The 23,781-nt window shown below is 47.0% G+C and overlaps 2 protein-coding genes across 2 annotated transcripts in view; one reads left to right on the forward strand and one right to left on the reverse strand.

The window, feature by feature from the left end:
• Window positions 1-17,802, forward strand: part of LOC119436968 (nose resistant to fluoxetine protein 6-like) — a 77,470-nt gene extending 59,668 nt beyond the window's left edge. The window contains exons 8-14 of the mRNA XM_049660040.1: window positions 5,107-5,272; window positions 9,354-9,433; window positions 11,598-11,720; window positions 11,880-12,000; window positions 12,598-12,790; window positions 13,341-13,483; window positions 13,897-17,802. Coding sequence (XP_049515997.1) covers window positions 5,107-5,272; window positions 9,354-9,433; window positions 11,598-11,720; window positions 11,880-12,000; window positions 12,598-12,790; window positions 13,341-13,483; window positions 13,897-14,178 — 1,108 coding nt within the window. The 3' untranslated portion in view covers window positions 14,179-17,802. The remainder of the gene's footprint in view (window positions 1-5,106; window positions 5,273-9,353; window positions 9,434-11,597; window positions 11,721-11,879; window positions 12,001-12,597; window positions 12,791-13,340; window positions 13,484-13,896) is intronic.
• A 1,350-nt stretch (window positions 17,803-19,152) lies between these two features.
• Window positions 19,153-23,781, reverse strand: part of LOC119436975 (nose resistant to fluoxetine protein 6) — an 89,859-nt gene continuing 85,230 nt past the window's right edge. Inside the window, exons 13-14 of the mRNA XM_049660048.1 lie at window positions 22,585-22,727; window positions 19,153-19,398 (exon numbers count right to left, since the gene is read on the reverse strand). Of these exons, the coding sequence (XP_049516005.1) occupies window positions 19,153-19,398; window positions 22,585-22,727 (389 nt within the window). The remainder of the gene's footprint in view (window positions 19,399-22,584; window positions 22,728-23,781) is intronic.

The raw sequence follows: 23,781 nt of genomic DNA on the forward strand, positions 1-23,781 counted from the left end.
CACCGGAAGAGGGTCAGAAGCGGCGTTTTAAACTGGTTATTCGCGTGCGGTCAGGTTGTCTTGTCTTCTTCACACAGTTTAAATATTTTGCTGAAAATATGAGGATGACGAAAAAGTAAGGGCCTACTGCTGCCACCCTGATGGGATATAGTTACCTTCTCTGCTCAAGTATCTACAGCAGGAAGAGAATCGGAAGTAGCAGAGAAAGCATCGTTCCCGGTACTGCATTTGACAACCTGAATAATCGGCGTTTTCTTGTATTCTTGAAACGCAGTATGGGCCACACGAAAGGTTATGCTGCTACGAACTAATTAAACGCAAAATAAGTGTGAAACTCATAGGACAGTTGCGACTATATTGTAATGTTGACGCGAAATTATCAGTTAGCCGTTTCTTGGGGCTTCACTAGGAAAAAAAAATGCAGCAACGTCTGTTGCGGGGCTCGATATTGTGCATCTTGCCGCCATATCAACTAATGGGAAGCGGTAGCGACTGCAACATTGCCGCGTGTGTTGTGTTGTTGCATGGGGTCCGTAAATGTATTTGTCAAGCAGGAGACACATGGTACGAGAACTCGTTCGATACCATGTGCGACGAGTTTCAATGACGGCGGCTGCGGCTGCGGCTGCTTGGTACCTGTCAAAGGCTTGTTGGTTTGACAGGTCGCACATAGGATCGCACGTGTAATGGTACCATGTGTCACCCGCTTAAGCCCTGCGCAAAAATTCCACTTAGTATACCAAAATCACCCTCTTCACTTGATCGAGTTTCTTAATAAGGTTCCCTTCAAGCACGTACACCACTTCGCATTTAATTGAGACGCAGTGTCGGCCGCGAGAGTCCTACTGCGGAATAATAAACAGGCAATTAGTATATGAGCTGTATACATATAAATTGTGTTTGGCTATGTGACCTTCGGCAGTCTTCAACCTGAAGTATCAGCAGTGGCGATTGCAGGAGTGACATTTTATAAATCTGCCTTCTGCACTTGCTTTGCATTCGCATCCGAAGCAGCCAGTGGGCGTAGACACAAACCGTCGTTCTGTCGATGCGGCATGCTGTTGTGTAGCTCAAGCACAGCACAGACGGTAGAAATGCTCCGCGCATCAAGTTTACTTTGGCTCATTTTGTCTTAGAAAGCGTAATCACCATACGAAGAATATTGGTGCTTTCTACAACACTATAAGAGGCAGTGTAAAAGAGGCGAAGAATTCGATGCATCAGAACCTCAAGAGCTTTTTATACGCGAGGCAGCGTCGGAAGTCCGGAAACGTCCAAGATTACGGCCAATGACACGCGGATGGCAGAGCTAGCTCTTCTCTATCTACTTGCATAGTGCATCGCCATCCTATCCAGCGTGCACCGCCAACCGCAGCGCCTGAAAGATGTGAGCCAGATGCTTGCACGTTCTCTTTAACAATAGACCTACCTGTACATTCACTGCACTTGTACTACGCAAAATATGTATTATTTTATGTTGAAGGCGTCCGCGGAGCCTTGAACGTTACTATTCCAACTTTGAATATTGCAATAATCAGCAGTTGTGCAAGCAGACGCCAGAAAAATATCCGCACAAGGTACCACGCTGTTTAAACCACGTATGCTTGTCCTATCTGTGTGCTCCTATCAAAGCTCTGGCAATAAAAAAACTATATGCTTTGAAAGTTGAGGCGTTCGCTTTCAGATTTCACTGCTCTTAGTCTGCAATGTTTCGCTTGCTCTCTGCAGCGTGGACTATGGCAAGACAGAAAGCACTTCCATTTCCAGCGTAGCCTCACTGTCTAACCATCACCCATGCAAAATGCCAGCCGCTATGCATACTTCAAGGTGGCACCATGCATGGGCAGTAACTAACGTCCACCGTGTGCGTGTACTACCTTCCATTACCCTTTTTACGGCGATATACCATGCGTTCTTGTCGAGACCGACGTCTTACTACCCCGCTCACAATAAAAGCGAAGAGCGGCGCACGGCCGGACCGGTTGCCGTCGAGAAACACAAAGTACCGCCCTTTTTATTGAATGCACTGAAGGAGCACCAGCCACTGGTGCACTTACTTTGTTCGTTGACTGAGAAGCCGAAGCAGTGCAGCGCGTGACTGACGTGCTGCTCTGTGCTGTTTAGTTGCGCCGACAAGCAGCGCCCTTATGGAGAGCAAGCCGGTCCATGCACGAGCAAACGCCAATCGCTCCTTTCATGCTCAATTGATTCGCACTCGGCGCTGCGTGAAAGAAAGAGTATCAGTCCTGCCCAATCACTCAAATGGCAGGAGCGCTTCCGCTATGATGAATTATCACAGTGCTGCGGCGAACGAATTGTTCGCTCACATAAGAACCGCGTGAGCTGCTTGATCGCTGGCAGGCACGTCGCTTGCGCCCTACCGTACTATATCACACGGGGACGCCGGGTCGCGAAGCAGCTCACGAAAGCCGCATGCCGAGGTGTGCACGATGCATTAAACTGGGCTAGGGGCCGTTTAAAAGGAAAACAGGCGTGTGCAGTTGCCCACACGCTTGGAACAACCGTGCTTATACGTAGACAACGTCTTTCTCTCTCTCTCTCTCTCTCTCTCTCCAACAGCATAGAGGCTTGGTTTCTGCGCAGACAGCACCGGGGATGTCCTGGTTTGGTTCGCGTCTTCCATAACCTGTCGGGGCTAGCGTTTCAGAGTCTGTGTCTGTTGCATAACATCGCTGATAGCGCTTGCGGTTTACGCTTTCTCAACTACAGCACATACTTCCACGCAGTTAGCGCGGAAACATTTGAACTCGTTCTTTCTTTGTCTGCTGGAAATATTATAAAGAAACAGCAACACCTGTGGTTGTTAGCGTGCACGCAATGCAACGTAGACGGGCGTTTTTTCCATTCCGCCCCCATCAGAATGTGGCCGCCACAGCCGTGATCGAATCCGCGACCTTGTGCTGAACATCGCAGCGGCATAACCACTGTGCTACCGCGGTGGGTGAGATTGAGAAACATTTGAGGCTTTAGATAAAGGATATATATAGAGAGCTGGTTGGAGCAAGTAGAGATATTTATTTTCACGCGCATAGGAGTTTTGCATCTCTGTGGCTCTTTCAGCTGAGCAGTTAGTGCGCGTGCAGACAACGCAACGCAATGTCCCAGCACAAGTATTAAAGAAGCCCGTAGGTTCTCAACTTTTGGATAAAGCGTGTCATACGTCGTATATCACCGCTTGTCTGCGCCTGCTATTTGTCTCGGACAACTGTGGCAAGACGTCTGCGCCGCGTGCCTTGCGGACGTCTGAGCTATCAAATCCCCGACGAATGGGCCTTATTTTTCCACACTTCTTCGGGCCACTCTATGCATGTAATGTCGGCTCAACTGAAACGGGAGCAAATAGAAAAAAACGCATGATATATACGATCAATTCAGACTAATTCAAGGCTGTTGTTTTTTTTTTTTTGACGTGCATATTTTTTATAAGAAGTTATGAGCGCAGCGAACGTGGCGTTTTTGCGCAAGAGTTGCTAGGCAACATGGACATACTTTGCCGCTAATCACGTGAGCTTCAAAAGACTAATTATAACATTACTTAAGAACCTTGTTTATTAGTGCCTTAGGGGCATTTTGTCGACATGTCAAATTTGGAGGCAGTCACATTTTAATGCACACCCATTTTTTTTAATCTTGAAAATCGCACATAATTCGAGATATTCATCCTTCAATTCCACAGCTCAATCGAGGCAACATAGAAACCAAGTGCGTCCCGCTGCGCGTCAGACGGCAATGCCCTGTAAAGAAGAGTGGGGCGAAGTTTGAATGATAGCATGTCGGGGCAAATCCTGTTACCCGGCAGAAAGCCACACATGCTTGCCAGGCAAAGCGTGCCGTGTCAATAGATGCCATGGCTGGTTGAGGTGTTCAGCGTGCGTTAACATTTAAACTTCCTCGCGCCCGTCATCACGGGGCGTTTCGATTTGATATGACAGCGGGGCCGCGTTTTGTGCACTCCCGGGGAGTTCGGTTTTGATAATACCTGGATTTACCATTGAAATTCGGTTATGAATATCTCGAATTAGGTTCAACTTTCATGATTTAAAATAAATGAGGTTACATTAAAATGTGACTGCCCTCATATCCGCCATTTAAACAACTGCTCCTAAGGCACTAATAAGAAAGCTAATTGTTGATTTTTTTTATAATTAGGCTTCTGAAGTTCACGTTATTAGCAGCAAAGTATGTCCACTTCGCTTAGGAACTCATCTGTAAAAACGCCACGTTCGCTGCGCTCATAACTTTTTTTTTTAATAAAGAATCTGTCTGATCTAAAAAAGACACCCTGTATATTGAAATAATAGAGAGTTTTACTCATAGGCGACCCAAAGTTAGGAGACGCTATGGACCAGGCGTACAAAAGAAAGCAAAGAGTCCCCGAGAACGCAAAAGCCATGTGCAAAGTAGTTTGGGTTTTTGGGCACACAACGCCGCTCGGGGACAATATTTCTAAATCTTTCTAATGGCTCGAGGTGACGCCCCCGACAACGCCTCCTGGTGGCGACTCTTGATTCTGATGACCCAAAGGACTGTACTAGGGACGCATGGTCTTGCAAGTATAAAGCCATGGCAGGATACACCATCACGGACGACATCAGTCGCGTTCTGAAAATGGCGATGGCAACGGAATGCTACGACCTCGATCGACCACAGTCATTGCCGCAAGGCAAGTAATGTGTTCCGGAATAAGGAGATTAAGTGAAAAGCACTGACAGAAGACGGTGACTGGATCCGGTCATTGACTAATGTTAGACACTTAACTCACACTGGAGCTTCGCATGTGCGGCTTCGATATGCAGTGAGCCATACTTCGTCATATCTTGTTTCCCCTTACCCGCTACCCCAAATAACGCATTTGACAGGCACTTGCCTCGACAGACACTTGCTAATTTGTGTATAGTCGACATGATAGAAATTCACAAGCTGAGTTTTTTTAGCAACTGCATAGCAACCGCATACGCTGCGATGCCATATTGCACTCTGAACGAATTAACCGTAAGATACGTACAGATCCATTTGTACCCGTTCACATTTCAATTTATGCTTGCCGTACGTACGCACAACTTGTTGATCTTTGGACTTTCTCAGGCTGACGATTCCGGCAATGGTGGTGGTTCTGTGCTTCTTCCTGTTCCCATTGTTCATATCGGGACCTCAAGACCAGGACCTGATGGGCCAGGAGCAAGAGGGCTGCAACGAAAACTGGTGGACTATCATGGCCCAGATAGTCAACTTTGTACCCAGTGAAAAAAGGGTACGCCTGCACCGGCATCGTGTTAATTTTTTTTTTTTTTATGGTCCGCTGCTACAAATTGTTTTGTGTAACAGGGAATCTCCTTCATAGGAAGCGAGAATTGCTAGTATTTCTGCGTGTCTGTTCTCTCTTCTTCTGGTACCACGTGTTTCATAAGGCTTAATGCCGATAGACCTGGAAATGTATGCTGTGTCTTCCTAGTGGACATGTCCATTTCGTCTGCTGCTAAAGTTCTGATTGGCTGGGCTGGGGTACGCGTCAGAAGGAGCTAGGCGCTCTCAGCCAATCAGCACTTTAGCAGCAGACGAAATGGCTAGGTGGACACGTACAGAATACCCCCCCCCCCCCCTACTTCAGATGATCTGCAGTAGAGCACTGCACGGGCCGATTTTTGCGACCCGGGCCCGGCCCGGGGCCGGAAATAATCTACGTTACCCGCCCGGCCCGGCCCGCCACCCCTTTACCTTAAGCCCGAGCCCGGCCCGAGCCTGGCTCGAAACCGGCCCGAACCCGGCCCGAACCCGGCCCGAACCCGGCCCGAGACCGAAAAATACATGTTTTTCAGAGTTGAGAAGCCCGAGATTAACTCGCAGAAAGCCCGATCCCGGCCCGGGCCCGCGTCAAAAAACCCGAGCCCGGCCCGGGCCCGGGTCAAAAAGCACACGCCGTGCCCGAGCCCGGCCCGAGCCCGTGAAAAACTGCTCTACCCGGCCCGGCCGGGCTCGGGCCGGGCCGGGCTCGGGCTTTCGGGTAAGCCCGAGCCCGTGCAGTGCTCTAATCTGCAGTACCATATAGTCGCACTTATCAGTGTCTGAGCTAGGGCAAATCATCGCTAATTGCGTATGCTCGCGATGCAGCCTCATCATGGCATACTCGAGTTGTTTTCGTGAGACTGCGATATTAAGTGCTTTCAAGTACACTCTGCCCTCATCAACCCTCCCCCCCCCCCCCCCCCGCATTCCGTTTTTTCAAGACCAGTGAGCTTCAGTTATCAACATGAATTTCTCTTATATAACTAAAGCCAACTAAAACGCGTGCACCGTAGCACTCGTGCAAAGTGGCGCCATTTACAATAGTTTTCAAGGCACCCTGATTCCACGAATGCTCCTTTTTACAGCGCATGGTGCTCCCCGCACAATTGTAGTGACACATCGCCCTGTCAGACCAAGTTAACTTCAATAGCAAAAAGAAGTATATTCTATTAACTTTCCCGGCTCTTCATGGGACTAAGAGAGCGAAGTTTTTATATTTATTTTTATTAACTTGTTTTGTATTTTCTCACACTAATGAGGCCGTTATTCTTACATTATTCAATACATGATACATACGTTTCAGACTGTCTATGTCAAAAGTTCAAACGCGACTCCGCGAATGACTGCAACCGTTCATGAGCTGTGCACAGAAAGTAAGGAGTACTTTGCTCGTATGCTGCTAGAGCTCCGGGAATGGTGTATGAGACCGACTACACAGCCCAGAAACGGCGTCCTTGCCAATTCATGTATCTGATTTATTTTTCAGCGCCTGTAGTACAGTCCATGAGTCTACATGTTGGGCAAACGGGACGGTCCTTAACAGGCATATAGGGAGCATTGTGCAGCTGTAAAAACGCAAATGGCAGGGGTCCATCTAGCTGATCATTGCCCACTATGTGGGGCCACACCATATTTTGCAGCAACACGTGTTCTCCAAAGGCATCCGCAAGAGATTCAAAGGCAGATTCATGAGGCATACTGCTCGGCACGAGAACGCGAAAACTGCTTTAGCATGCCATCTGTCTCCTTGTCACAAACAGAAATGGAATTTCGGCAGCGTTTTCTGACCAGCGCGCATGTGGGAAGTGTCTGCGCTGCATTTATTGGTAGTTTTCATGTACATATTCGTTGTATTACCAGCCAGTGAACCACTAGTTGATAACCTGCGGTTGTTGTGTCCTTTCTGGGTCTGTCTGCGCATTTAATAACATAGCTGGAAAAATGCGTCCTTTGAAGCTGAGTCAAATAGCGCAGCTCGTTACCCTTACTTCTAGTTACCATCATGCTCAACTTTCTGCATCAAGCAGGCTATGCAACATATCTGCCGGCGCAGCTGTTTCTTCGTTCTTCCCTCCTAGCTGTCTTCTTTTGCAATTGGAAGTGCGGTAAAAGAGGACCAGTGCGTCACGTGAGATTACCGCGATAGTTGGTCATTCATGCGCGACCATCCTGCGTATAAAAACAGCTTTGTTTCCTCGTCGATCAGCCTGTGAACGCGATTTGCGCAGTCGTGCAAGCAAACCCACCAGCGGTGGCTTACTTTTTCACTGACGTTATAGCGCATATACTTCCGGTAATAAATAAGAATAAATAGGTCACGAAGTACCCAAACGCAGAAAAGGACGAGCAGGGGTCTTGCCGTTTTTTTCCTAACATAACTGCCAAGAACATCAAGATGCAAATGTGCATCGGCTTTGACGTCAGTTCCTTTACTGACGTTAGTTACGCGTGGCAAGAAGGAAATGATTGGGTGAACTGGCCGTAAAACACTTCAGCTTAAAAAAGACTTGCTGTGGCCTGGACACCGACGTCACCACTTCAGTGGACGCCCTGACGAGTTTCTGTACTGTCGATATATCCAGTGGCCAGCCGAGAAACCTTTGCTAGTAAAACTGATAGCAGGGTTATTGCTGCCTTCAGTCTTTGCACTGTTCTTCCAGACTGTCTAAACAAAACAAAACAAACAAAAAACACACGAAGAAAAAAAAGTGGACTCCGGTGCCACGCGCCATTTCTTCCGCCAAGGTAAAAACGGCTGCTGCCGTCGGTCGACCCTGACATGAAAGCGAATTATCAGAGGAAGCGATGGCGATCTGGCTAGAAGCTCACTGTCACGGATTATAGGAGCCAGTTGATGTGAAGGACGGTATCGCAATCCTCATATCTCATTGACTATCGAGTCGCGGTACCACTTTATCCCCTGTTTTGAAGCCAGGCCGTATAATCCTCCAATATTCCCTCTTAAAGAGTATCTTTACATAGGCTAAAACGATCTCGTTTTCAGGAAGAAAGAGATCAAGCATGACGAAAAAACAATAAGGCGCGAATAACTTTTGTACCATAGGTTTCAGTCGAGATTGGTCAATGCCCACCAGCTGCAAATACACCGCAACAACTTTATTCTTTTCCTGCTGCGAATGTTTTCTGTATATCTGCGTGCAGCATAGTATATCGTCTGCCTCTATTTGGTACTTATTTTTCTTCCTCTCATCTTTCACGTATAATTATTGACCACTCCTTTTCAGTGGACAATTTTCAATTTTTCAGTGGACAACTTTCACTTTCTCACACTGAATTATTTATAAGTTTCGCAGAGCCAAGTATCACGGCTTTTCGTACTTCTGGGACTTAATTCACACTGCTTTTCTTTCGTAATAACTGCTTCTCATTGGCCGGCCCCCTTCCCTATTCATGTTCGCTGTCACGAATGGCCGACGCTTGTTCTTTCGAAGCGCCCTTGCGTACGAACTGCATCGCAAATGCAGCTGTACTACTCGAAGCCTTTGAAATCCACTAGCGGGATTAAATAGGCTCCACTGTAGCCCTTAACTCACACCTCTCAGTGTAAAGTAGAAAACCGAACGATACTGTGGTTAGCCTTCTTTCATTTCTTCATTTTCCATTTATCTCTTTCATCACTTGCGATAAGGTCACTCGATATCAACTGTCTTTAGCGACTCAAAAACTATCGAGTAATGCACATGCGAGGCTGCTCGGCGTGAGGTCACTTGCGATCCACATGCATGCGTGAATCGCTATAACAATTTCTTCGTACACGTTAGGGAACCCCTGCGTTTAAAACCTGATCTGAAGCCCTCAACAAATACTTTTTCCGAAACGTCTGGTGTATCTACGGTACGTAGGGTTCCGTCAATAACATACTGATATAAATATCACGTTTTTTTCTGTGGTTTTGAGAATACAACTAAGATAGCAACGTGCAGAAATGTCTACTAATTATCCGTGAGCTGTACTAACTTTTTACCGCCTTTGGTCCTTGTGTCTAGCTCTCAGAGATTCACTAGTTCTCCGTCTTTCTCCTTGCGCAGTGTATGCAGCAGTACTGGTACATAAGCAGCGACATGCAGATATTCCTCGTCGCCGTACCAATGTCCATCATATTTGTGAGGTACGTGCATTTGAATGATATGAAAACTATGCTAGCCTTTGTAATTCTACCGTCAAAACTGGAGTGTCCGTTGCCCTACGTGTGACAGTAATGTATAAATGATGCATTTCATGTAATGAAGTTTCAAACCAATATACCCCAAAGGAAAAACTGTTCACCCTTTTTTCATTCAATTCTTTCCTAACACCTCTACTTCCTGATATTGTTGATTATTTATATTAATCATCTGTATAGTATTATCATGTGCTCGTATAACAGCTATAGGTGGCCCAACAAATGACAAAAATGATGACACAGATACGTACAAAAAGGTAAGACTGAGGAACACTGACAAAGGCAAGAAACAGGCGTACGCGAGTGGCTCATGCACCCAAGACAATTTAGCGTGCGCTTTTGGTATTCCAGCGCCAACAATGGAGTGTTTTCAGTGACTCCAAGACAGCTCTACATTGCTTGCTTTCCACCTTACGACGGGGACCCAACGACCGAATAGTTCCCGAAAGTCAAGAGCTACTTACTTCATCACCTGCGATGACAACGACACCACGTCACGTTTTACTTGCTCCGAAGCCACTGCGGCATGATGGGCTACGAGAATGCCGATGAAGCTGCTCGATCTTCTCATGAAGACGGCGTGCAGGAACCCATCCGGCTATCAAGAGCACGTGCAGCAGCGAAACTTAGCGTGCTTGCGAATGATGCCACACAGTCCTCATGGAAAGCGCCAAGTTTCCAGCACAGACGTCTACATCGCCCGGACCCCTCTTTTCGTCTCCTTCCTCCATCTGGGCTATCCTGACCCGAGACAACAGTACTTTGCCGACTGTGGCTTGAGGTCGCTTTCACAAAATTGTTTGCTTGCCACATTCGAAGGAACGATAGTGCTGATTGTGACGACTGCGGTAGCGAGGGGAAACTATCGATCATATTCTTTGCCATTGTCCTTGCTGGGGCGCAAAGAGGCAGTCACTCGCCACCGCGTTAGGCCCGTCTCGACGACTGGCCGCTTTTGGTGCAGATATTCTTGGATTACCGGCCTATACGGCCGTCACACCTGGGGTGGTATTCGCGGACGGTCACTTTCGGCGATACTATCACTTTTGCGTGAAGTATAGTACACGGTGCTTGGATGATTCGAGCGGTTTTGCTCAACCAGCCAATCAGCACGCATTGAAAGTGATATCTCCGACAGTGACCGTCCAAGAATACGTCCCCAGAAGTCAGCCGAGGCGCTATTGAAGTTTTTTACGTTCGAGTGGCCCATTAGAGATGCTCTGTCACTCCCAGGCGTTCCCCACCCCCTCTATTTCTTTTTGCGCGTCTGCTTTCTTTCACTACTATTCTTTCCCTCTATCTACCCTCCCCCTTTTTTTCCCCCCAGTGTAGTGTAACAAACCAGAATCTTCCCTTCCTGTTAACCTCGACATCTTTCCCATCTCATTTCTCTACAACACATGTTTTAGCTTTGTCGTTCTAGCACACCGACGACCACAGAACTGTACGCGATTTATAGTGGCGGGTGAACTGCCAGCTAGATATGTCGTGTACACGCTAATCTACAGTGCATTTGAGGTGCTCGACAGCGTCTACGCAAACAGTGCACATACTAAAATCATCGTGAAAATCGCGGCACTTAAGCACGTTACCGAAACCTTAGGTCATGAAATTACATTTCAGTCTGTTTGCAGTCATACTGGCCTGTTTGTAAATGAAAGAGCGAATGAATTGGCAAATACGCCATTCTACTGTTCAATCACGATGTCAGTAAAATATTGCGAAATCTCTTGAGAACGTGACGCGGTTCATCGGGTCCAGTATGGGAGAAGGCAGGGAAGGAATGTTGCTTGCAAGGAAGGAATGACGCAAACCTAGGCAAAGAGAGAATGTCTATATGTTAGCAGCGAAGCTCACCTCGGGACACCATGGCTGCGCGGAATTACAATATTTCTCCTATCTCCTCTAATAAAAAGAGATTTCAAAAATTGTTGTAGTAAAACGCTCCCACAGACACTTTTCAGCATGGGAAAAGTGTGTCTTACACTTTTCAGCATACAATCAAAATTTCTGAAGGGGCCTGGTGAAGGGCGCTTTGATGACCCACCTTTCCGTTATACATGCTACGGAAGCGTTTGTGACTGCAACTACGTTTGTACAATGATTGCAGGAGCCCGGCATGCGGCTTCTCCTTGGCGTTGCTGCTCAGCGTTCTGGCATCTGTGGCGGCTGGTCTCGTAACGTATATGAAAGACCTGAAACCATCTATCGCATTCACAATCGACGACTTCAGGTAAAGCCGGGTTGCTTCTAGCCGTTTTTAGAGCTCGTTTGTGCATGTTCGTTTCCTTGTTCTCATGCCCGCTGCGCATAGGAACGTCAGCTTGCATTCACCCCGCACATTTTCTTTTTTTACTCTCTCTTGCCCCGGATCCTCACCGTCCCGCCACAGCCGCAATCTGGAGACTGCCGAATTTGTCCACGAGCTTCCTTACTCAAACTTGGCCACCTACTTTATGGGAATACTCTCCGGTTACTGCGCTGCCACTTGGAGTAAAGCGTGCATAAACAAGGTAAATTTTGTGTGGGCTTCTCTAGAGAACCTAAATAAACTTGTGCGGAAAAAAAATTAAGTTTTCATTGATTCCATATCTCAGATATTCCGAATTGATAAATAGTAAGGGGTGGATTGTGATCTTTATGAAACATCGTTCCAGCGCGCAAATTATTATCTGTTGAGTGATAGCTCATGCTTTTTGAAGCAAAATAGACTTGTAGGTGTTTGCATGCGTTGCATAATAAATGCACTACATACGAGACTTCAAATAAGCCAAAGTGACATCGGTTAGCTGGTAAACAAATAGACGTTCCTGCGACTTCAAATGTGTTTTGTCTCATGGGATATAAACTCGTCAATGCCAGCTAATTAGTCTATGTTAGTGTTACTGGCATATGTAACTCGACCATTCAATCCACACGCAGCGCCGCTAATTCGGCGTTCGTGCAGCTTCCCACATACCCCTTTAGGTTACGTACAAGTGCGCACAATGCACTGGTAACAATGATGTCGCAAAAATCCGAAGCTGTGTCTCTGGACGACTGCGTGGCGATCGCCTCGCATATCACAACGGCGTGTCTCTGAGCGAGCCGCCTCCGACTGGTATTCTCAGGTGCTGCAGGCCTTCCTGTGGATCTTAGCGCTGTGCCTGAATGTGTTCCTGGTGTTTGTGCCGTACGCGTGGAACCGGTGCGAGACGGACGACCTGAAGCAGCTGTACGCGGCCTTCTACGGCGGCAGCTACCGCTACCTCTGGGGCCTCTCCTGGTGCTGGATCGCCTACGCATGCGCCACCGGAAGAGGAGGTAATGCAGCCAACCAGCGCTGAGTCCTTTGTGCGGCCGGTACACAACTGACAGAAGCCGGCGCAGCAGAAAGCGATGCCGGGCTCATTTTAGGTCCCGTTGTAATGACAATTTTCAAGGGCCAAGCATTAGAAAACTACTGCCGCTTGCGCCAGCCGATCACCCTGTTTCATATTTCCTACTGTAGAGAAACAAATGTTGTAAAAAAAAAAGTTGAAATGAAAAAAAGAAGGGGGGGGGGACCAAAAATTTGGTTCGCTTTCGGACCAAATGTTTTGTCTCCACCGTGCCTAGACTTTATTCTATCTCCTCCTTCTCATGTGTTTCTCCTCCTGTGATTAGTTTGTGAACAGCAGGCAAACAGAATTTACCTGCATTTCATAAATTCTCGGCTAATTGCAGGCAAGCTTCCAGCTATACTGTAGTGAAACAACGATAGTATCAACGTGTACGGTAGCTCAACAAAGCAGCTCATTACGATTGCGTTAAGGAAGCGTACAAACATGGCAGATAAAGCATAGCAACGCGCTAATTGATTGACAATTCGCAGGGATCCTCTCCAGATTCCTATCCTGGAATCCCTTCGTGGTCCTGGGAAGGCTGACGTTCGGCGTGTATTTAATACAATACGTCGTCTTCATCGCCAGGCAAGGAGTCAGCACAAACACCTTGCAAGTCAACGAGTTTCTACAGGTAAGTTGTATATAACAATATAACGCGATATCTTCAACTGAGCTTGAATACTGTCTCAAGGAACAGTGCTGCATAACCACGCCTAGTTCTGGTAACAGCGCGGTCGGTGTTTCTCTCACTCACTTTTCTTTTTCTACTAGGTTCAGGTAACTTTTTAGACATGGATCCCTAAAAGGGGATAAAAAGGAAGGGTGATTATCTTCAGAAGTTGTCCATATTCGAAGGTACTGCTGTTGCCTAATCATCCTGCGTCAAGCAAAAAAGGCTGCTTTGCGGTCCGTCAATCCCTCATTTCGCGTGTCATTGCAAGTTTCAGTAACAAAATACACTTTTATTTTAGACACACGCAAGAAGTGACCTGCCAAAATTGCTTTTTGGCTTTCGACCGAGTGACGTGATCCCCGTGTGCGCAGGTCAAAGACTCCTTGGGCGTGGCCGTGATCAGCTACTTCTTCGCCTACCTCCTGCACGTGGTGTACGAGGCGCCCGTGGCCGGCGTCACACGGATGATCTTCCAGTTCCACAAAATCCGCAAGCCGGGAGGAGGCTCCAAGAAGCGGCCGCAGCAGCCGCAACCCGAGTCGCCGCCTCCAGCCGCCACCACATCCGAGCCGACCTCGAACGGCTCGGCGGCTACGCCCATGGCCAGCAACGACTCAAACCACACCCCGGCCACCATTCCTGAAGAGCCTTAGTCCTGAGCTCCGAACACGTGGCCAATCCAGGGACGTACGGATGTGTCACAAGCATCGGCGTGGGGAAAGGAGGAGCAGAAACTGGAGGGCGTAATATAAATTGATGAGCCCTTTCAAACGAGGCATTTAGGTGCGAGATCAACAAAAGCAGCGGCACTGCCTCGAAGGGAAACCAAGTTTTTTTTTTTGTTTTTTGTCAAACTGACGTCTTCCGCCTCTACAGAGGAAGAACTGTGGCTCCAACTCCACTTTGGCGTCACGTTCACGGAAATACTCAGCGAACACGTGAAGCAGAGAGAACAGGGTTTGCCTTGGTGGCAGTGCTACCACGTTGCTGATCTGAAGCCCGTTGTCGTATCCTCAGCCGCTATTGGGAACGAGACCCTGGATGGTACCGCGACCCCACGTGATGCCGTGGGAGTGAGCACGCATTGTTTTCGTCTGAAGTGCTCTCGCATAATGCATTTGGTGGTATGCGCCAAAAGAGAGGAAAAAATGTGGAGCTGCCCGCTACTATCGGTTCTACGGATCATCTCGACGTACGGCCTCTGGCGTGCTGTGGGCCCTCGGGAAGGCTGTGCCAAACGGTAATGCCAGTTACAGCGCCAAAAAGTTTGCGTCGACGCGACAGAACGTAGAGCTCCTCGACCACTGTGCTTTCTCCCATGCCAGATGCTAAGCACGAACACTCGTACGGCCCGCGACGGAAGTCGTGAAAGTCATAATTCATTCCCAGATTGCGTCTCTCCCTGTCTCTCTCTCTCCCTTTGTGTGTGATGTGTCTTTCAGGCGCGTTGGTGCCTTGTTTTCGAGAGTCAACAAACGATTATGAAGTTCAGCTGGACTTGTTTTGAACGGGTTCGAGGTCAACGGTTCCCGATGACATTTGCAGTATGTCTTGAGGGACGAATGTATTAAAGAATTGTGTGCTACAAATTATTGTTGCTCAAGCATGCCCAATGCTTACGCTATTTCTGATTCCTGCGCTTTTCTGCCTGACAATGAGCGAAGAAGGCATTTTTGCACGGACCCCGGTCAAATAGTTGGAAGGGCCGCGTACCAAGCGGCACTAGAAGATAGACAGATTTCCATGTCCATAAAAAGGATTTAAGACATAGTTTGAAAATAATTTATGGGAAGGGAACAATGCAGTTACAGGACTGTGCTAAATATTTGGGCACAACCGCGTGCATTTCCTTTCTTTCTCGTTTATTTTTTCGCGTCCGCGGCACGAGAAAACGCAAAGGAGGACTCCTGTCCTTCGCTTTTTCTCACCTGACAGCTTCAAGGCGCGAGTGTTTTGTTTCATTGCTGTGAATACGTTCATCAGTAAAAGAAGCCTGTCCTGGTCAAATCATCGGGGAAAGTCCCCGCACAGAGTTTCTTACGCGAGAAAAGTGGCGTCGTAGTTCTGTAGCCACCAACAGAATGCTGGGAAGACTGACGTCCTTTCTTTTTCTTTTTTTTTTCCTTTTTTTACGGAGGTCTAGCAGACCTTAAAGCTGCACCCGACAACCAATATTCCGTGTGTCACAAAGGCTTCGTGTGCACTAAAGAAAGTGTAAGAGCTAGTTTGTTAACAAATGGTCAATTATATTGAGTAAAACACGCAAGTACTTGGGCTAGGGTGTACAGTTATATTAAATGTTGGCGTTAACGCCGGCAAGAAGAGGACAACGCTTACTCATTGTCACTTCCAATTCAATGTCTCCTTCTTCTTTAATTATTATTTCCCCTGTTATGCTCTGTAGATGCAAGCTATAATGTAAAATGTATTACAGAGGAATCAAAATCTTCCGGGAAGGCTAGTTACGAGAACATTTTATTTTCGCAGGCAAGGCCACTTTTTTGGCACACCCTGATCCACGCCAAGCTTTCCGCGTCATGGTACTCGAAAGGTGGCTACCCAGCATGTTGACAAACTGCTCGAGAGGGTTCACTCGAGAGGGAACACCAGCGACTTAACGTTCTTGGCAACTTCAAAATTTGGCAATAGCCGCTCGTTTGTATAGGGTTTTCCTTTGCAGAGCTGTTGGGGAAAAGCGATGCATTGCAACAGTACGACTGCGACCAGTTGTAGACATGCCTTATTATGATGAGTGGCAACGGTGACACCGTTGCTGGTAACTGTGACAGCAACGGTGACACGAAGCACTAGCACCGTGTCACCGTCGCATAGTGAGGCAGTTCTCTCTAGCTGGTCCCTATGTGTGTAGCACCACCGCGTGGCTGGTTCTCGAAATTATAAGGCATGATGCCTTACGGACGATACGTGATAATACAGAGCGACCACCTTTGTACACGTTTACTTTTCTCGATGGTCGTTGACGGGCGACGATACTGTTTGCTATGGTTAAAATGAGCCTGAAAAAAATTCCCTCGGAGTAGACACAGCGTTATGTCACGGACGAGTGACTGTGGTGTCTTGTCAACGAGTCCTTGCTTGTGGTGGCCTCTCTTGTGAACGCTTCCGCCGTTGTATAATGCAGATCTGAAAACTGCTCTTGTCTGTCGCTTGTTGCCCCCGAATGCTTAAACAGTGAAGTTTTGTATTGTTCAAGTACAAGTGTGATGTGAATCATATGCAAACTAAGAAATTCGAAACCGCAAAGCTGGTCGGTATAAGAGTATTATTTCACACTTCTTACTGTTCAATACCAAGACTAGCCCTAATAACAATTCAGCCATTTAGTGATAATTTTTATTGTCACAAATTATCCTACTTGGGGATCTAATTGAACTTCTGCGTGATGTCGTGCATCATTATTGGCCCCCAAGGAACAGGTTTCAACAGAGACATGTTGTAAACACGCAGGCTGCATGTTTTGCATCAGCTGTTCAGTCAAATCGTAGTGAGTGATAAAGGCAAAAGAAACACCATCCTTTTTAGGCGTCCAGGCTGCGGACAACATGAATGGCAGTAAACATCAAACTCTTTCTTCCCAAACTTCTACACATTTACACCCTGTACACACACCGTTATTCACGCATGAAGGCACTGCCTTCAAGCCTGTTTGTAAGCTTGCGAGCCACATGTTGTAAAGCGCATATCCACGATTAACCTGCGTGTTAATCAGTCATTATACAATTCGAATTGTGTCTAAAGGGAACAAGAGTTTTAATTGAAGCATCGTCATTGCACTGCCATTTTTACGATGTTCAGTACATCTTTGAAACAAAGAGCGTATAATCGTTTACATACGGCATGCGACAGTGGTTTGACTATACTTATCAATGCACCTATACAAGAACCCATCACTCGCCGCCGCGAGCACTTTCACCTAGACTATGCAAGCAAATAATTGTTCACACTGACGGGTGGGGAAAGCAACGTTATCTTTGCTGATTTTTGTTCCCCTTTTTTGTGGTTTTGTTTTTGTTTTTGTTCTTCGCGACTACGGGACAAGAGTCTTTTGCTCAGGCTCTATTGCACTCTCTTTATTTATGGCCTTCACTTCTTTCCTTGTGTGTCTTTCTTGATATATTTGATGCTTACGCGGTCTCCTGTATTGTTTTATATTGTCCCACAAACCGCGAAACTGTTTAGAAAAACTTTCGCGTGAAATCTTGTATGTTTATTATTTTTTAGACCATGGAAAAATAAAACGTTTCACCTTTAAATCACGTTGTTCCACCTTGCTAAAATTTGAGATCTGATATTTTTTCTGCTTGTCTGTGACTCGAAGATGTCCAGTTTGAATGTTTCGATTGTCGCGATGTTCTAATTCGAACATAGACGCAAACGTTGTCGACAACCCTGTGCGTGTTTACAAATGTGTGCAAGCCCTTCCTATAATTGCAGTTACGTACACCGAACCCTTTCATACGAGCCAAATAAATTTGTAGGTCTTTAGGTCCGATGCATATATCGAAATCAAACAGCGCAACATTTTCCTATGTCGTTGCATGCGCACGTATTGGGCGTCTAACGTTTTATGCATGGTAATCGCATAGGGGCGATGCCGTTATGGGGGTGAGCTCGAGGTACTCCTATAATGTCACAGCAGTACACAACTATGCTAAGTTTTGCCGGCAACGAAAGTTTCCAACATTTCCAATATTAAAATCTCAATCGCTTTCTTGTTATCATTAGACACAGTCTCTACTAACGTATACATATGATCAGTAGCAAAATATAAAGTAAAAAACCAACTATAACATTCAATGCTCTCCTCTGGCATTATGTGAGCTTCAGCCTTTTACGCTAATACTTCGAAAGAAACATGCTTCAAAAGCACCTTGCGGCTTGGGAGAAGCTCAAGGGAGACAAATAGGAACGTACCAAGCTGTAATAGAGTAAATGCCTCAATTACCATACATTTATGTTTTTTTTCTTCTTTCTTTTTGCATTTTCAACCACGCATAAATTATGCCCTTAGCGATATATCTATGACTTGGTATCTCGGCTAACGCGTTACTGTAGTCCGCGAAGACCACATAGAGAGGTATGTAGCATTCCCCAGACTTCTCAATTACCTGATTTATCAACAAAGATGTGAGCCAGTTTTAAATATCCCTTTCAACTTTATCGGAGAGTTGCAAGGATCTCTACATCTTTCCAACTATCCGCTACCGTTGAAGGCATGAGGCATTGCGTGTAAATGGCCGCAAGCTTTTCGAGTACAATGTACCGGCCAACTTTTATCATGCGCGCTACTAGCCCGCAATAGCTTCATGCGCGGGAAGTTGTCTATATAATAGCTGAAACTAAAACCGTTTTTTCACAACGGCGCCACGCGCACCGGATTCGCGTTAGAACTCTTCACAACTAAGAACTTCACAAAACCATGACTGCGAAGACAATCGAGTGCGATGCATTTCTGCAATCTGACCGAAACACAATGCATCAAGGTAGCAGCGCTTTGTTTGCATTCGATAAAGAGAAGCGCTCGATGACCGCTGTTTTCGATGCTCCTTGACTCAGTGAACACCGACAGCGCTCGTGTGGCACAAGCGAGTAAGACAGTGAAACAGTCACACTTCCGTTTTAGAAAGAGTTATATTAAGCTTGCTCTGTTGCTCGCATGTGGCGGCGCAGCTCGCGTTCGAGATGACGCCTGCTTTCTTCTGTGGGTCAGTGGCGGCGGTACGGTCGTCGTCCGAGGCTGCCCGTCGGCCGAGCAGCATCTTCTCGAGGTTCGCCACGGGCGCTTCGGCTGCCAAGTAGAGCACGTAGGCCCAGAGGTAGCTGATCGCAGACACGCCCAGGAAGTCCTTGAACTGAAAGCGATACGGCCTCGTCGATACGTGTCACAGTACACTTCCCGCGTACAGCGGTGGTGAGTGTGCAAGGTAGTAAGGGGGCGAGGAGATGGAATACGTTGCACTTTGTTTGCCGCAGTGCGGCAGACCCACTTTCTTTCACCGTATGCTTATTTTGTCCATTTTATTTGATTCCTGCTCTCGCGTTCTGAAGGGCACGGATTAGGAATATATCGTAATTTCCCTTTCCCGTCTCTCTCTCTCGTTCGGTAGATTTCTTCTTATAACGAAAGCAGCGCTACTTCGGCAAAGTGGATTACGTGTCCCATTTTCCTGGCTCTGTTGTTTCGTCTTAGCGCTCGCTCACTAAGCGTGGGTATATAAAGCAGGAGTGGCACGGATATAGCGCCCGTGTGAAACGCCCTCCAGTGCGCGGTATCGCGATAGTTATCGCCACATTACAGAGCTGCGGCGGAAGGGTCGTGTTCTTGCTTTTAATCCTCACTAGCTGTCGGTCCTTATCGCTATATACTTTTCTTTAATGAACGATCCTGTCTGAGCTTGTGAGGACCTTGGAAGCTTTGCGGCTGTCGCTTGAGTGGAGAAAATCGTGCCCGGAGACGACGCAGCACCGAGTGCGGCTGTGAACAAGGCTATTAGACATATTTCACAATCGCGCCGATGGTATCCAGGCGTATAGATAGACGCTCGATAGTATCCTTTCCGTTTATATTTCCTTATAGGGAAAATGTTCACGCTTCTAGCTTGTTTTGTTTTGTTTTTCCCGCTTAGTTCAAGAGAGCCGTGCAACATCTCCAGCGCTTTCTGGCTATCCTTTGTTCCTCTAAAACGTTTACATAAGATTACTTAAGGAAAACCTGCCGCTGGAACGAAGGGTAGTGCATTGAGTTTTCTATTTGGCGGGGTATCGTCGACATAACATATTGAAACGTTCGTTACTGTTAATCCAGGCTTCTGATTCATTTGGTCACGTAATTTACAGTGTATAAAGGAAATAACGACACTTACGCGCATCTTTGTCACTAGATAATAGACGACAATTGTGCAGCAGCACTCAACAGACGACTTGCTGCTGGCCGTTGTCTGGCCTAGTAGACAACTTCAATCACTAAGTATATGCAAATGGGTGTGTGCCCAGTTGCAGTTGCAACAGACAACTTCGGTACTGGGTATGCGCAGCTGGGTATGTGCCACTGAGTATGTGCCAGTTCTTGACAAATCCCCCAGAATGAATGTCCCACTGTGACACAAGAGGTATATGAAGCTTAAAATGTATTTAGATACGGGTCGTACTTCTCTGTGCATATATATATATATATATATATATATATATATATATATATATACTCTCACCAACGTTCTTTCTTCGACAAGCACTCTACATCGTCTTCGTCTTCACGCGACGTAGACATCGAACAGCTGTATACAGGCGACGAGGCTGTGCTCCTGTCATCTGTTATTACAGCTACTGCCAACTGGTTAGCTGAAGCTTCGCGTCATTTACATTGCACCATTGCGTTGGATCTGCGTGTTTTTGAATAGCTTGGCCCGTGTGTTAAGCTGGGACACCCCATATTATGTATGATGTTTTTTAAGCAACCACCGAACACATGGTCAGTAAAACTGTTAACTTTTCAACATGAGGCACCGTTTTATCTTTATTACATGAACTGAAACGCTAATGCATACACCGGCCTACGACAAGCTGTGGCGACGGTCAGGGCAATCATAGGCAGTGCGTACAGCCCTCGTCACGTCTGTCTAGAGTTTACTGCAAAAATTATTAGAGGAAACTGGCGCTCCCATCGCTCAGTTACTATGGGAACGGTAGGTAGTGCAGGCATATGTCTCATCTTTGTTCTTGAGGCTTCAGCCGTTATTTTTTTTTTGCCCGATTTATATTTCGAAAATTCCAAGTAATTGTATTTTTTTAAACAGAGCAAGGTAATAAGTAACTGCACACATGCATATAATGATTGCGAAATGTTGAACCTATAATGCGGCATTTTGTATAGAATGATCAATTAGCGAAGTCGCAAGGCCGTTTGAAGCCATAAGAACAAAGTTTAGGCCAAATGCATGTACTGCCCACCAGTCACATGCTGCTGGCTGAACCGTCATACTTGCGGCTCCCATAGACACAAGCGCCAGAGTTTTCTCTAGCAATTTTTGTAGGGAACTCAATTATGAGAGGACAGAAGCACTGCGCTGCGGCTTTTTTTTTTTTTTTTCTAGGGACCTTACGCTGCGGTATGCTTTGGCGCCACCTAGCGGAGGACACACTGAGCCGAGACAGAGTAGCGTCTGCTCATTCTCAGTATGCGCTCCCAAGCGAGCGGGCTACAGCTGCTGTAACGTGTCACTTTTCATTGATTTCGATATCTCGATTCTTTCAGTGACCCGCCCTATACGTCAAGAAGGTCTTCTCTATTCTCCAGGCAGGGAAATAAGAGTCTGTTATTGCGTGATCAATCGTTTCATCACCACTCCAGCAGTTATTGTTGCGGGCAAGTGGCTAGCCCATTTGACAAAGCGTGCTAGGAAACAAAGTCACTCTCGAACCAAACTGCGCCTTCGGACTATAAACAACTTGCTCTCGCGTGTTCTGACCGGCGCACAAGGTTAGACGAGATGCATCCCAAGTGCCAACCAGAGTTTATCCTAGTTAACTCCATAACGAGACTCGAGGTGATCCTATTGAGGCGTGCACAAACACACTCTCTGCCAACACCCTGAATTCAACATTACATACAGTGTAACGACGGGTTTCTTCCTTGCGCGGCGTGCGGTGACTTCCCGGACAAACCACTCGTTCTGCGTGGGTGGCCCCGCTGTCATGCGCGGGATCTCAGTCAAATATCATGATACATGTATAGGCCTGCGACCCTGGAGGAATGAATGGTGGAATCCTCTCGAAGACACCATGAGGGCACTGCTCGAACGCTTTAAAGTTCTAGGCCTGGCTGACGACTAGACCTCCCTTCTCTCAGCGGGCCCGGAAGCTGATTTTGCAGTAAAAAAAAGCTGTTCTCTTTCCCTTTTTCTCCGGTAGAATGCGCCAACGCACACAAAAGTGCACTGCTCCGGTACTCTAGACAGCCATGACGGGACGATAATAATAGCAAAACAATATAAATAATATGGTATTTTAGCAGCCAGGGTCATGTAGGTTTGACACCGTACCTGAAGGAACTCGTGGAGCTGCATGGGCACGGTGATGACGCCCACGCGCGCCAAGTAGACGAGGTAGTGGATGAGGTAGACAGAGTAAGTCAGTCGGCTGGGCACCACGAATCCTCGCCACGACAAGAACGTGTTCACCGGGCCTGCGCAATAGGAGGCCGTTGAGGGCTGTTCCCGTTTGCCAGCGTCATCTGCAAGCTCCGATTAATCGCTTGCGTGCGTTGCACAAAAGCTAGCACTTTTCTCGCCAGGGCATTATCCGTCATCATTGCCATCACAAAGCATCGCCCTCTTTTTGCGTATGATAGTTCCCAACTAACTGCTATACGAACGTTTCCAGTGGCTCCTGATGTCCGTGGTCTGAGGCGTTCTTTTCTTGCACGCCGTGCGCGGTTGCGCTCATCTCATCCTAACACTGGATGCACACGACGGACCAAGCCACTAGTTTGTCCTGCAGGTACAGGGCAAAGGTCCCATCGCCATCCTCGCAGTCCACCGGGACTGCCGGCGACGATGGAGTGAGATCCCCGATTGATCAGTAGCAGGCACGATCCCCGGCAGGCCGGTGGACGCCTAAGGCGCTGACGGAATGCTGCCCGCGCAAGAACACGAACGGAGGTGTTTGGTATGGCACTCGAACTAAAATTTACCTTAGCCAAAAAACCCAGACGCGATACACGTAGAATGCCCGTCGATGGGGGTCCCTCCTAGCCGTTTTGTCATTTGCATGGAACTGGTTAAACGAGACGTGAGAAAAGAAATGTGGATTACTGGCTAAGATAAACGCGCAAAGAAGTCTATTGGAGTTATGTATACGCAAGGTAACCTTTATTATGCACGCTGTTCCACGTAACTTGTGCCAAAATTCAAATATATGCGAGTGTCACGTATAACTGGACAGAACCGAGGTAATGTGTGCCGTCGCTTGGAGCAAGTCGAACTAGGTTTTGTAATTCGCCTAATTACACAAGTAGTTCTTAATTAACTAACTTTTCAAGTATTATACTCACAGCAAAACTGTCAATGATAAAATTGAAGACCATCCTGAAAAATTGCCGATCCAGCTTTCTGTTGCTCAATACAGCAACAGAAAATGTTTTTTTCAAGCATGAGAAAAAGTCCACTAAAGCCCGCGAGAACAACCGCGCGTCTTGTCGCGCGGCACTTTTTTGTGTTTTTCGGGCTTTTTTCAGGATT

This window comes from Dermacentor silvarum, chromosome 1 (assembly GCF_013339745.2).
Source record: "Dermacentor silvarum isolate Dsil-2018 chromosome 1, BIME_Dsil_1.4, whole genome shotgun sequence".
NCBI classification, from domain to species: Eukaryota; Metazoa; Arthropoda; class Arachnida; order Ixodida; family Ixodidae; genus Dermacentor; species Dermacentor silvarum.